General features: G+C 40.2%; 1 protein-coding gene across 1 annotated transcript; it reads right to left on the reverse strand.

The window, feature by feature from the left end:
* Positions 1-1,253: 1,253 nt before the first annotated feature.
* On the reverse strand, positions 1,254-10,105 carry eif3eb (eukaryotic translation initiation factor 3, subunit E, b). The gene is made up of 13 exons (XM_084378677.1): positions 9,981-10,105; positions 9,393-9,510; positions 8,727-8,844; positions 8,527-8,569; positions 7,699-7,803; positions 7,457-7,582; positions 6,925-7,049; positions 6,076-6,202; positions 5,864-5,965; positions 3,675-3,784; positions 3,269-3,371; positions 2,900-3,034; positions 1,254-1,801 (listed from the first exon to the last, which is right to left on the reverse strand). Exons 1-13 carry the CDS (start codon positions 10,068-10,070, stop codon positions 1,763-1,765), a joined length of 1,341 nt encoding a protein of 446 aa, XP_084234803.1. The 5' UTR covers positions 10,071-10,105; the 3' UTR covers positions 1,254-1,762.
* Positions 10,106-14,414: the final 4,309 nt, after the last annotated feature.

The raw sequence follows: 14,414 nt of genomic DNA on the forward strand, positions 1-14,414 counted from the left end.
TTGTGTATGTGTCTGTTGTGTTTTACTGAGACCTGGAAAAGTGTGAGTGAGTGTGTGTGTGTGTGTGTGTGTGTGTGTGTGTGTGTGTGTGTGTGTGTGTGTGTGCATAACAGTTTGGAGGAGTGGCTAGGAGTTACAGCGGCTGGCACAACCGTCAGCCACTCCCAGACTGAACATCAGTAAGAATCCTCACATGGACCAAAAGGCTGCAAACTTGAGAAGTGCACCTGGGGCACTTTCCCCTCTTTACCTGGACACCTGCCAGCAGTTATTCCTATAATGACAGAGGTATGACTGTCACTTTACATACCTGTCATATCTTTAAGGTTGTTAACCTGGCTCGTCCATTAACATGACAAAACCACAGACTGCACACAATATATGAGAAAGTGTGACAAAGAGTGGGAACTTAAATTAACCAAAACTATTCACTCAACAGGTTTTAGACGAGGCTTGTTCCATATATTTGCATGTTAGTGTAAAAACACTGCAGTGTATTGTATTGAAGTGTGGTTTCACAGCCCTCTTACACAAGATAAATATTTGATAAGGATATGCTAAATTGGACTGGGTGTATTTGACAGCATCATTCAATGTTGAGGAATAAGGTGTGGTTAAACAGACAATGAATTCTGGTAGAGCACATCTGAAACGATCTGAATGTGCGACTGAAGCATGACCAGAGTCTTGTGAGTTGCCAGTTTGTCATTATCTACTCACTCTCATGCCAAGAGAAAGTCCGGTAAAGTTTCACAAAACATTTCTGGAGCTTCACAACAAAACAGCGTTCTCCTGAACAACAGAAGTAGATGGGGACTTGTTTTTTTTAGCTCGTCTGGCATTATCAAGTCTCCCCGAGATCCAAAATTGATTTGAAAAGACGATATTCACATCCTCGACACACAGTCGAGCTCGTGCACCCGCTTCAGACAGGGTGCGCGCTATATCTTTTAGCTTAGCAGCTCCAGTGACTTGGCTTTAGAAAGCATGTGAATAACTTCTTCTCCGTCTCCGTCTTCAGTTGCTTAGGAGAATTCTGAAATGCTGTGAAACTTCAGAAATGTTTTGTGGACTATGAAATTTCACTTTGCTTTATATCAGCATGAGGGTGAGTAGATAATAACTGAATTTTCAATTTAGGGTGAACTTATCCTTTAATATGATGTCCATACCAGCAGCATTTCCCATGTGCTTATTGTTAATTATAAAGTACTGCCTCTCACATGGAGGCCAAGTTCAGTGACAACGTTCAAAGTGCTTTTTAGTTTCATTTACATGTTGATTATGCATCGGCCTGTTCTCATTTTTTACAACACGACAACACATTTATTAAAAACACTCATGTAGGAAATGCATAGATGATGAATTTCCACAAATCTGCAGACAGAAGAAAACTAAACCAACACTGCCATCTAGTGGTCAAATATTAATAAAGGAAGAAGAAACAAACTTTTAAGAGGCAAAACGTGTTTAATGTTTATTCATGAAACCTGACCGCAAAATCAAGCTAATACCGTATTCATAAACAGCTTGTAAGTTATGAGAATAGTGTTCACTTAATATTAATAATACTTCAGGCTGAAATGGCCACGTCAAGTGCAGATGCCTCCTCTTGGATAATGTTTATTGCAGCAGTTCAGCCGGCAGTTAAATAACATCGCAGCAAATAAAATAATAAATTAGTGAATTAATAAATACAATAAAAAAAGCCTAAATAATATCCCCAAGAGACGTCGGCATCCTCTTGACGCTGATTTCCATTTTAATAGAAGCCGGAGTCTTGAGCAGCCCAGTTTGGTGTCTGAGAGGAAAAGTACACACACAAAAAAAACATGAGGAGAGGCGTCAGAAGAAGGAAGTCAACAAGAGATTTGTTCCAAATTTAGATCCTCTCCAACTGAAAACACCTGCCAGCTCCTCTCTTAAAACGACTGACGGGAATAAAACAAACTAGACAGAATTATGACAAGACTGTCTTCGTTCTCTTTGGCAAGGGAAATAATTTTAATTAATATCATGATTATTTTTGGCAGATGATATTAGCACTTATTCATTACCCAAAATTAAATGTGTTAAGCAGATGAACTTAAAAAAAAAAAAAAAAAAAGTAATGATACAAGCAACCCACAAGCAGGAAATCAGGTCACAATTGCAATCAGTTGAAAAAGGAAAAGATTAAGTGTTGTGTTTTCACACAGATCCATCAGGGGGCAGTAGGAGCAACAAGCATGTGAATGATGTGACCTTAAAGGGTAGCTCCGCTGATTTTACAAGTTCAAGTGTGTTTACAAGTAGTATAAAGCCTTTTGTGACTTCAGAGGAAGCTGCATGTGATCTGATAAATTACCTCCAGTGATGTCACTCAGCAGCCAAGTTGCATCGTTGGTAATGTATGCACATGGACAATTTAAAAAAATGATCACAACTGACAGAGCAGAACCAGAGATATCACCTTTTTTATTCCACAACTTCTTATTACTTTTCAAACCTGGTGCCTACATTAACCACAATGCAACACAGCCACTGAGTGACATCACTGGAGGCAATTTATCAGATTACATTAAGCTTCCTCTGGAGCCACAAAAGGCTTTATACTCGTTTTTTCAACATTATACAGTAGTACTCCCCAAGACAAATGGTGAAATTGGTGGGGTTGCCCTTTAAGAGCCTTACTTTCCTACATGTGTATCTTTGAATGTAAACAAGAAAGAATTTGTGTAAAATGTATAGAAAATACATAAAGCCTGGTATTTTCTATACATAAGACAAGTAGCTATGATGTTTGAAAAGAAAGTTCAGTCCATTTCTGTCAAAGGCGGAAAAACAAATAGTCTTTTCCTGAATACTACTGAAGGGTGAACAGGTCATATCCCTATACCATGTATGATGTGAAGTTTACCTCATTCCTGTTACTGTGGGCCACTTTCTTCTCAATGTTCATTGCCAACATCTGGCTACGGAAGGACAGGCTCTTGGTCTTCTCGATCACCTGCTGGTACGGCGACACTGCGTTGTTGCCCATCACCACATGACCCTGACAAACAGATTCACAGACATTTATTTCTCTGAAGGACTGAAATTAAAATGCACCGCCAGATAAATCCTGACAGGTTCTGGATGCTGGCTTCAGTCCCACATAAGCAGGATAAATACATTGACGTAGCTGTTTTACTACACAAATTAGCAGTCTAGTCAGGGCTGTTTATGCGAGGCTCCGTGATTTGAAGCTCATCTGACTGGAGGTGGATCAGTGAATGCAGAGCCTCACCAGTTTGGAGTCGATCTTGGCATCGAGCCTGGCGTTACGGATGAGGTTGACGATCCACCTCTCCGCCTCCTCGGGCGTCATGTTGAGCTTGTCTGCCAGCATGCTGAGTGGAGAGAGCGAAGGGGGAGGGGGCATTTCAGTCAAGTAAATATCCTTTGGGGGAATCCAAAGTCTTTTAAGTTCCCTTTTTTGCTCTTGAATATACTTGAAAATCTGAGGGGACATGAATAAAATCTACAGCAGTGAGAAGTAAAATTATTGCAGTCATCCTGAAGTTGAAAAGATCTTGAAGTTGAAAAGATCTTTTCATAATTTTTCTCATGTTGTAACTGAAGCAATTCTTGCCTAAATAAAAGGCAATGCACACTTTGTTACCGACACAGAAGACAAGTCAAGGACCGTGTACCTGATGCTGATACACTGATGAATACGACAAAAGGTCTCAAAGATGAACAGACGGGCGTTCTCAATAAAATCCTCAAGGCAAGCGACCAAGAAGAAGTCATTCACAAGAACCTGAAGGATAAAAGATCATACTACTGTAAGCATCGCTCACTTTACATGCAAAGCATTCACTCAAGAACTAGGAAAGTTTGGAGAAAATCAGAAAGAGACCTGATGAGGCACATTTTCCAATACATGCTCATACATAAACATTTCTAGAGTGTGTAGCTATAATTTTAGACCATACCCATGATTTACTGGGATGATAAGTATAGTTTCAGTGCACTGCAGTACATAATGTGACACGACAACCACACATAATGTGCTGGAAAACCATTCCTTGTGGTCCGGCTGCTCTGGCAGAATTTCCAGCTGTCGGTGTATCTACCCATACATTAAAATGTCCTGGTCGAAAGCATCTAACCTCACAAAGTGGGGTTTTTTTATGTGATGGTTTTGTTTGGGGCTCCTGGTTTGGATTGTGAGGAGGTTTTGTCTGCAAATTCCCCAAAATGCACATGTATGAATCAGTGTGTGTCTGCTGTATAGGAGGCTAATGTGGTGTGAGTGTGAAGGCTAAATCATGTGCTGACAAGGAGATATATTGTTGATCAAACAAGCTTTTAAAAAAAACTCACAAAATGATTATCTGCCTGTAAGAAAAAGAAGCCAACATGCTCATGCTATTAGCAGCTATATTAACATTTAATCTGATGTATTCTCAAGATGCATTTTTTTAAATGTTAACACAACAAGATGTTGTCACATTTCTCCATCATTGTTGCCAAGCTCACACTACAGAAAACATGAAACCAGTCCGTCATGAATCATAGAACGATCGCCACACATGAGCCAGCACAGTGTTTTGTGGGAGATTATGTCCCGACGTCTCCATCTGTGGTCTTAAAGCAACGATCACAGAAACATCAACAGGGATGTTTGGCTTAACTCTATGAATATATTAGTGTGCGGGAATTTGAAAGGGAAAATATGGCAAAAGGAGCTGTTTTTGTGTAAGAAATCCAATTATTCAACGCTCATGTGTAAACACAAATTAAGGTGTCATAGTCCCCCTAAATCCTCGATAAGTTTATTTACATCAGGAGTTAAAAGAATGACTTAAAATGATGCTCAATTACTATTCAATCTAAGAGAATTTATAAAGAAATAAACATTACTGAAAGTAATATTTGTGTTAAGATGACTAAATGATTGTATCTCATTGTGTATTTCTGAATCTTTATTTGATCTGTGAGAAGAAAAAGGTAAACAAAAAAGTGATGGTCGTCCGTATCTACAGTATCTAACGTTACTATTAAAAAAGGGGGGTTATAGGTTTTTCTTCCTCATGCTCCTGTTTTGTTCATGAAACATGTACGTATACGTTTTTTGGGCAAAAGCGTATTATTTGTTTTGTACAGTTATTTTGGAAATCATTCAATGAAATGAGCAAAATAAAACAAATGTGAATGAATGTGAATGAATGAATATTTTTATATCTCGTTATCGAGATAAAAGCAGATCCACTGCTGAAATTGATATTTTACATCAATTAAAAAGTTCTTAATTAGGACAAGTTGTTGATATCTGGACAGAAAATCATGTCAATTTAATTGAATTCCCCTGATCATTAAAAGCCAGCAGAGTCCATCAACAGGGACCAACAGAAGGGCTTAATGAACTATCGTCATTCTGCTGTCAGTGTGCTCTCACTCCGTATCTGACAGGATAGTTGAGGCCTTCGCAATCACTGCGTAATTTATACAAGAGGGGTAAAAGCCAATTGATGAGAGTGCTTAAAGAGTGCGCAGAGGTCCCCAAATATATCTCCAAAACTGCACTCTAGGGTTTCTAAAGAGAAGGCAACCGAGCCCCAAATCTGACAGCTGTTCCGCTTTGAAAATCAAACTGAATAAAAGTGAGAGCCAGCAAATCAGGCCAGACATGGATTTGCTGAGGCTGAATAGCTGCGAAGTTAAATGCCAGAGACTCAGGAGATCAGAGCACCATAGCCAAGGGAAGCTTCATATTACCCCTCAGTCCCAGGAGACGGCTAACTTTTATGGGGCGATTTAGGCCTGTGCACCATGACAAACGCACACTGTCAAGCAGAAAAAAAGTGAAGGAGAAACTTAAGGAAGCAATCCTTACCGACTCACACTCCCTCAGCTTCTTCTGGGCACTGTCAAAGTCGAAGTTCACGTAGAGACACTCCACGAACTCTGTGATCGGGTCCTTGTACGTGTACGACTCCTGTGTGAGTGAGAGAGAAGTCATCACTTTTATGTTGACTAAATCCTTGAATCACAATTAATCAGTAAATTCACAATAAGACTTAATTTGCAAACAGTCATTGACCTCACCTGTTGAATGACTTTAACCAAGTCCTTGAGCACTTGCCTGCGCTTCCGTACATCCTTGTTGGTGATGACTGCAGTTGTAAGGTATCGCAGGATGTGTGGGCACATTGTCTGGATGGCATTCAGGTACCTGAAAAACACAAAGGCAGAACACATTGGCAACAGAATTAGTTGCCATCACAACGAATTTGGTACAAGTTCTTTTGCTCCAAAAGAAAAGAGGAAATATTTTGCACACAGAAGCTGTGCTAAGGAATCTGTGATTCATGCTGTGAAATACCGTATGCCGGGTACAACTTTAAACATAACCTGTACACTTTTGTAACAGCAAGAAATTTTGAATACAAAAGTATGGTCCATTTAAGTCCATTTACCATTTACTCACTCTAACATACTGTATACGTGACTGAATGAAGCCAAACTGCTATGAGCATTCTCGTGGATTTATGTATTTTTTCTTTACCTGTTCCTCTCTTGATGTACATAGTTAGTTTTTTTCTATTCAGTCGCTATACTTGCTTTAAGAAACAGGCTATGAATCCATCTAAATAAGGCTGAGAGATTTTTGGCACAAGTTATTCTCTTAAATTCTTGGCTCTGAAAAACGACCCTTTACTGCCAGTGGATGCAATTACAATGCATTTCAAAATAAAAAAGTACATTCAGGTTGACTGACAACTAAGTGGCCTTCCAACTAATGAGGCCTCAATAGAAGGTCACAGGTTTCAGCTGGAAAAAAGCCAGTGTGTCCCTCAGCCATATGGTCTCGAATTTAACATAAGCTCAGGATGACAGTGCCACGAAGCCTGTGTGTGACCGTTCTTCGTTATATTACAAGACAAAGAGACTCACTGGGGCTGATAGAGGAAGAGCTCGATGATGTTGTCCCTGCCTTTAGGATGGTTGAAGAACACAAAGAGGGACCAGTGGATGAGCCAGGTCCTCTGTTGGAGTGACTGGAGAGGAGAGCTCACAGACTGAAAGGAGAGGACACAAATGGTAGACGTTAGGAAATTAGATAAAAGGAAGACCAATAAATACAATTCAGACAAACGTTCAGGGACAAACAGTCCTGCTAAATTGCAGAGTAATGACCGAAGAAGCAGGTTCACATAGTAACTGTGGAGGGAAATTACCATCATCTGGTTACACTTTTATTTAATTTCAGTCAGGACGCCTTGAAACCAACTCTGACATTTTAGAAAGTCTACTTCAGAATTCAGTTTACAAGAAACTGCAAAGTCATTTCCATGTTGCTATTTGCTGCTTGACCTATCTCATCTTAGTTCAACATTCCAGATCCAATCACTAATAACATTTGCAAAGCCTGATTTCATTTGTTAGATAGCATGAAATATTGTTTCTTAAAGTATTATTCACTTACGTTGTTATCGATAGTCTCCCTTAGTCTTGTGAGATCCTCCATGGCTGCTTCCCAGTTCTGCATCAGGATCTCTGAGGCCAGTTTACCCCACAAAGAGCTCAAGGCGTTCCTGTCTGTTGAGGGAACCTGAGCAGAGAGCAACAAAATCAGTGTCTCATAATCTGACTGAGCAGTATTCTGAAGACCATTTAATATACTGTGGCTTGTGAAGAGCTTTTCTATTCTTTTGTGGTTATTCTTACCAGGACACGGAAGAAGTAGAGGTACTCTGCAGCCCCAGAGTAGTTACCGCACTCGTACTGGAATTTGGCGTACCTGTACAGAGTGTCCAGATACTCTTGACGAAACTGAAACATAAAAGGACACGGAACATCTAAATTAAAGCACATTAAACCAGGCTGAAAGCTGGCCAGCAACCAATTATATGGAGGTATTTTTTGAGTTTGACTGCCATTTCTACCTCCAATTAAGATGGCAAAGGGTCATTATAAAGTCTGTGGCCAGATAGTACGGTTATAATGAATGTGGCTTTAAACAGTCACACTTATCCACCGCTTTTGAAACTGCTAGTGGCTTTGCCTTTTTCGTATTTCAAAGAAAACTAATTGTGAAAAGCTGCATGGCTGTCAGAATGTAGCTGATTGGAGAATGTGGAGACATCTTTCATCTTTTCAGACAAAACAAAGCCTTTTTTCACACGGACAAGTCCTCTTCTTAGAGTAGCTCGCATGACACGAACAATGTCTTTTTATGCACCAACTAAACACAAAAACAAGATGAATTGTAATTTATCTTATGATAATATAAAAAATGTAAATTAAAGAAACCATTAGCAGAAGAGTGGCAAGTAGTTTCTCTGATCACTGAGTTGAATAATGAGCACTGGGTGGGTGTTGTTGGATGTTTTAGGATTCGGAGATTTGGATAACAGTCCTGCTGGCTCACAGTGGCAGCTGGTTGTTATGGAAACAAAACACATTGCAAAACCCAACTTCAAAGCTCAAAATGCAGTGCAATTTTCCTACAATAAGAGCAATAGAGAGAATGACACCCAACGTTTTAAAACTTACGTTGTGTTTCTCTGAAAGATAGTCGAAGAGCATCCTCCCATCTCTGATGAAGAATGAAACAAACAGATCGATGAGTGTCAGTGTTAGGATGAGGCTTTAGTCCACAGATATTTCAAAAGTATTATAATGCTGCCAATACCATGATATAAACTGTGCAAAGTATTAGAGAGAGATGCATTTCTTTGACAAGTTGTTTTGACCTTGTGGACTGCATCTGTCGAGTGGTCTCCGGGTCCTCAAACATCTTGACGATTGGCTCCGTCTCTGACTGGAGCTGCTTTAGCTGGGCCACCACAGTACTCCTCTTCTCCCTCAGAGCTGAAACAGGACACATTCTCACATTTACATCAGCGCTTGATAAGGTTAAATAAAGAGGAAAAACTAAAATCTCTGACCTCATTAACTTGACATGTATTCAAATGGAAAATTAACAGCACCACACAGCAAAATATTTTTGACTAAAGATTTTCTGGCCAGTAACAAAGCACTTTCCAGATTATGGCGTTATTATGTTTTGTGGCTAGTCAATGTTGGGACATCACAGGTACTGAGGTTACATTAAAGAAGGTCTAGAGCTCTCCCCTTAACTACTGTATGTGCTTAAATACAAATGCTTCCTGCTCCTGTGTTGTTCATGTAATGTGTCTCAGTATTGTGGGTAAAGGGATATTATTTGTCTTAAGCCTTTGTTTTTATATGGAAGTTATACACTTAAAGGAGCAAACCGAGCCAAATATTATTGTGTATAATAAACCATGAACAATCATTACCAACTAAAAGCATTTGTGCATCATGGGGGCCCAGATGTTATGACTGTATGAATGCTATGCAATCAGAACAAACTAGAAAACAGCTGTCTCTCTTACAGTGTGGGATTTCCTTGTCCGCGTACAGATTTTTGTACACATCCATGGCGAAATCCACCATGTTTGTGTCGCTGAGGAGGTCCAGCTTTCCCTGGAGAAGTTCCTTTTCATTGTAGATCTGTGACAATTAAAAACAATAACACACTAATTGTACAAACAACTGTACCAAAGCAGAGATAAGAAGCAGCATCTGGGCGAGCATGGATGCGACTCGTCCCATCCAGCTGTTTGAAGCCTGCGCTCATCCCGTGTGCGCACTGTGACAGCTGAGCTACATGCTAACAAGCTAGGTAACCTAAATAAGAAGCTAGCTAGCCAAAGCTCTCACGACAACATTAGTTTCCGGATCTACGTTCGTTTACTGCTACTACAACTGACATACATCAACACTTCAATAATAAAAGATTAAACTGAGTCGTAGTTTAAGCAGCTAATGTTGCTATCAGCTGACAGGCTAACGCAACCCGACATGACAGCTAGCCTGCGGGATGGATCGGCGCTAACAACAATCGTGTTTTCAGGCATAAATGGCCTCTAAGAAACAACCACATTATATTTTGGTATAATAAAAAGCTAAAGCTGTGTTACCTCTTTCACGGACAGGAATTCCAAAAGAGGAAAAACCAAATGCCGGTCGAGAAAATGTGCAATCTTGGTTGTCAAATCGTAGTCCGCCATCTTGGCTGGCTTCAAACACAAACTTTATTGACAAACAGAGAGCAGACGGAACCGAGGAAAGCTACGTCATTTCGTTTTCACGGCATTATTTTTATTTTATTTTATTTTATTTTATTTTATTTACTGGCATGAAAGACAACAGGAAGGTTTTAACTGCACAGAACATAAACAAAAAGATGTGACAAGTGTTAACTTCATCACAAACATGCGAACACAAACTTGCGAGCAATAGTCTACGAAGTCAGTGATATTAACATCTTACATCTTAACTGACATAATTAAATATATTTTTAAAAAGCCAAATTAATTCATCTACTCTTCTTGTTTAACATGTTTGTATATTTGCTTGATAGATAGATAGATAGATAGATAGATAGACAGATAGATAGATAGATAGATAGATTGGTATCATCTTTGTCTTGCAAGTGGTCAGAAATGCATCTAAAGAAAAGCTTCTGGGCTGACAAACAAGTATTTTTGGTCAAACATATGGACCGAAGGAGACTCTGGACTCTGGACATGTGGCCAACCTGAATGAGACTGTTTTATTGACCTCCCTGAGGTCAGGAGAGGGGCCAGGCAGACAGGTAGCAGCTGTCACCACAGCAGGGACTGTGATCAGAGATGTGAGGCACTGAGCTTTGTAAGCATCAGTCAATGAGGAGGAAAAGCACTCTGAAGCCTGCTGGGCTCCAGCTTGATCCAGCTCTGATCACACAGTCAATAGTCGTGGAGAAATATCCATTCTGTTTAGAGAGGCAGTCGCTGTTGTGTCCTGAGTCTAATTTTTCGTTAGAGCAGGGGAGGAATGATGGAACAATATCAGAGCCACTGGCTGCCAGAAAGCCGAAGGCAAGAGCGAGATACAACACCAGTGATTCAGTATGAAATCAACTGCAACTTATTCATACGATATTTCAGTACCAAAGCCAGATAAACCTAACAGAGAGACAGTCTACCAACACGCTCAAAATGTAAAATAATGCAACACTGTTTGCTGCAAAATAAAGTTAAGGGAAACAAATCACAAGCAATAAAAGCAGCAATGAGAATGGTCACCATCTGAGTATGTTAGCATGCCAATACTACTAACTAACACTTAGCATAATGTATGTATGCTGAGGCTGATGGGAATGTCATTAATTTCCGTATATTTGACCTTCTGGTGACATCAGAGGAAACATCAGAGGACCACCATAGTAGAATATATCCTCTGGGGACCGAGCGACATAAACCAATTTATGACAGATTTATAAAAAAAACAAAAAAACATCTGGGCAGCCAAATCAAACCTAAATGGTGGGCAGGATTTGGCCCACAGGCTCCACTTCGGGCAGCCCTGCACAAGAGGTGGTTATCACCACAACCATTAAGAATGTCAGTCTGGTCTGGACCAAAGAAGTGGACTGGCCATATGGTGGGCATTGGTGCCAGAGGGGAGAAGCCCCAAGTGGTCTTCCATGGGCAGAGTGTGCAGAGCATGTTCTTCATGCACCGCCAAATGTCTCCATGCAACCACAGTGCCAAGTAGATGAGGAGGAGATGGAGGAGAGGAGATGTGGGCAAAGGATTCTGAAGGTCTTCTCTAAAACCCTTGTGGTTAATATGTCTCTGACCAGCTTGGAGGCCAGAGTTCACAAATGAATCCAGGGAATATAGACTTTGAGCTGTACCAAGATCAGTGACTGGAAAAGACAGAGGGTGAAGCCAACAGTGCCTCAAGGCTGCATATTTTTTCTAAAAAGCAGATTGAAGTTATTAGAAAAATTACCCTTCTTCTCACTTAATTTATGCAGAAAACAGTTCCTAATGAGTTTATGAACTTTATCACTTGTTTTAAGTCTTTTTTATGCAGCATGATGTTGAAAATAGACGATAAATCAGGGTATGCTTCAAGACTTGGCTCAATTGTGATTGACAACCTGCTGCCATGGCGTGTCCTCCAGTTCTCAGTCAGACCCAATTTCATCCAAATATGGTCACTTCTGGCTCCAAGAAAACAAACGCCAACTGCCATAATGCCAAAATGCTTCAAAACATTAGTTCACAAACCAATGGGTGATTTCACGCTGGGTTTAGACTTGACCAAGATCCAGGACCTAGGTCGATTTTGTTCTTTTATGTGGTTCATAATGGCTCATTGGCCAGCAGCACAAGATGGTCGTTGAGCCATGTAATTTCTTGGTGTGTAAAATGGAGGGAGTAGCTCATAAAAAGGCTGCACGGTGAACTTTTAGAAAACTGCTCTCTCATCACTTTGCAGATCTCTCTGTTTTCTCAAAGGCTGCAGTTGAGTGTTGCCATTTTCATCAGATTTTGAATAGCGAGGCAGCGAATTCCCTCATGAAATCTCCCTGGTGGAGCTCATTCGTGCCTGAAAATCACACACACACAAAAATCCAAGACTGGAGTAAATGTAATGTCATTTTTTGCTGGCACACATCCCCATCCCTCCCCCTCTCCCTTCGCCTCTCCGTCCATCCTCGAGGCCAGGACGGATCCCGGACTCCATCTCGGGCGGCTGGCTGCCTTCCACTTCCACTTCTTTTTATGAGAACAAGAGCCAGCTGGATGTGCGGCGCTTTAGAGAAGAAGCCAAGAATTTAATAAAGACATAAGAGCAAGAGGCACGAATGAAACTGATTAATTACAGACAAAGAGCTACATTCTATAAAAAATGTGAGACTGCATGTAATATCCTCCCTTGGATGATAATTTAAATTCAGTGCCTTCTTGTGAAATTGCTTTCTACCAGGTGGTATGCTGCACCGCTGCTCTCTGGAGCTGCCGAGGATCACAAGTGTCAAAGCGAATGAATTTCCATGCTCTGACATTAAAGCAGTGGAAATAAGACAGCAGGAACAACAACCGCCTGTCCTGGGGACTCCTACCCCTCCCCGAACATCCACTTCCAATTCAGTTTCCACACAGTTTCCCAGCTCACACAGTCTGCTGGGTGATGTTTGCTTGTTGAATCGGTGGAAAACAAGCCCAGCGATGGCTTGTGGCTTGTTAGGTGTGCTGGCAGCGCTGCAGTCACCAGGCAACAGTAGTCAGACACATTCTCATACTGCCCAGCCCTTAAGATATACAGTAATTGACATTAACTGAGTGTTGAGTGTTGCTTTATCACTATCATTGAAAACGGTGCGAGTGCCTCATTTTGAGCAATTTTACCTGAGCACACTGTGATGTACTGTTAGCTTTCCTCCAGTTTATTTTTTCTTCAGCTATTTGCTGCATGAGGAGTCCAAGTAGAAGGAATAAAATGAGCAGGTAAACTCACTCACCTCACTTTATGTGAGATGCCCTGTGCCTTTTCTTTATTTATGTCAATTAAACAGCATTATTGCACTTTTTTCACCATGTAATAACATATAATAATAACTTAATAATAACTTTATCTATAAAGCACCTTTAAAAACAGACTTTGACAGACAAAGCAAAAGCTCAGGAAGACAATATTACAGAATAAATACTCAATATCAAGCCAAACACAAGGAGGCCCAGGTTCAGGAGAAGTGAAAAACAAGTTGGCAGAACACAAAATGAAGAACAAAAGTGTCGATATGAATAAAAAGTAAAAGGAATAGAAGCGATAAAACAGGCAAAATCACATAGAAGCCGTACAAAATTAAAAATAAAGCCATGTAATGATGAAAGATGAAGAACAGTAAAAAGAATAAAAGGCTACAGAGACTAAAACAAATTAAAAAAGCATGACTTCACATGCAAGTCTATAAAAGTGGGTTTTAAAATGTGATTTAAAGACCTTCTCTCCTCAGGTAGGTCGATCCAAAGTTGAGGGGTCCTGATGCCGAAAGCACGGTCAGCTTTGGATTCAAGCCTCAAATTTGGAACGGTCAGAAGGAGGATCACGAAGATCTTAGATCTAAGGCGGTGAGTCGGCTCATACCGGGTCAATATTTCTACTTTGTGGAGGCGAGAGAGACTTTTTGTTTACGCCAGATAAGAGTGAGGTCGAGAAAAGACGAGCTCATGAATAACTTTTTTCCAGGTCAGAGAATATAACAGTTACATGAAGAGCTGACACAGGACTATGTTTGAAAGAGCATCCTCTTCATGTGTACTGAAATATATATTTAATAACGTACTTATAATATATGATTCAATAAATCCAATTACATATTCACTATTTATAAACAGATCTACAGATTATTGCCTTGTTTCATACATTGCAAACCACAATACCATTTACCTTTTTCAGAAATGCAAAATATTTTTTTTAGGTTCGATTAAAACTTTTATTAAAGCCTCAAGAATAATTGAGGTTTCCGTCATTTGCAAAGCTGTTGAGATGTGCGCAGTCAAAACATTTCAAAA

Source organism: Pagrus pagrus, assembly GCF_965226575.1.
Source record: "Pagrus pagrus genome assembly, chromosome: 17".
Classification (NCBI taxonomy): Eukaryota; Metazoa; Chordata; class Actinopteri; order Spariformes; family Sparidae; genus Pagrus; species Pagrus pagrus.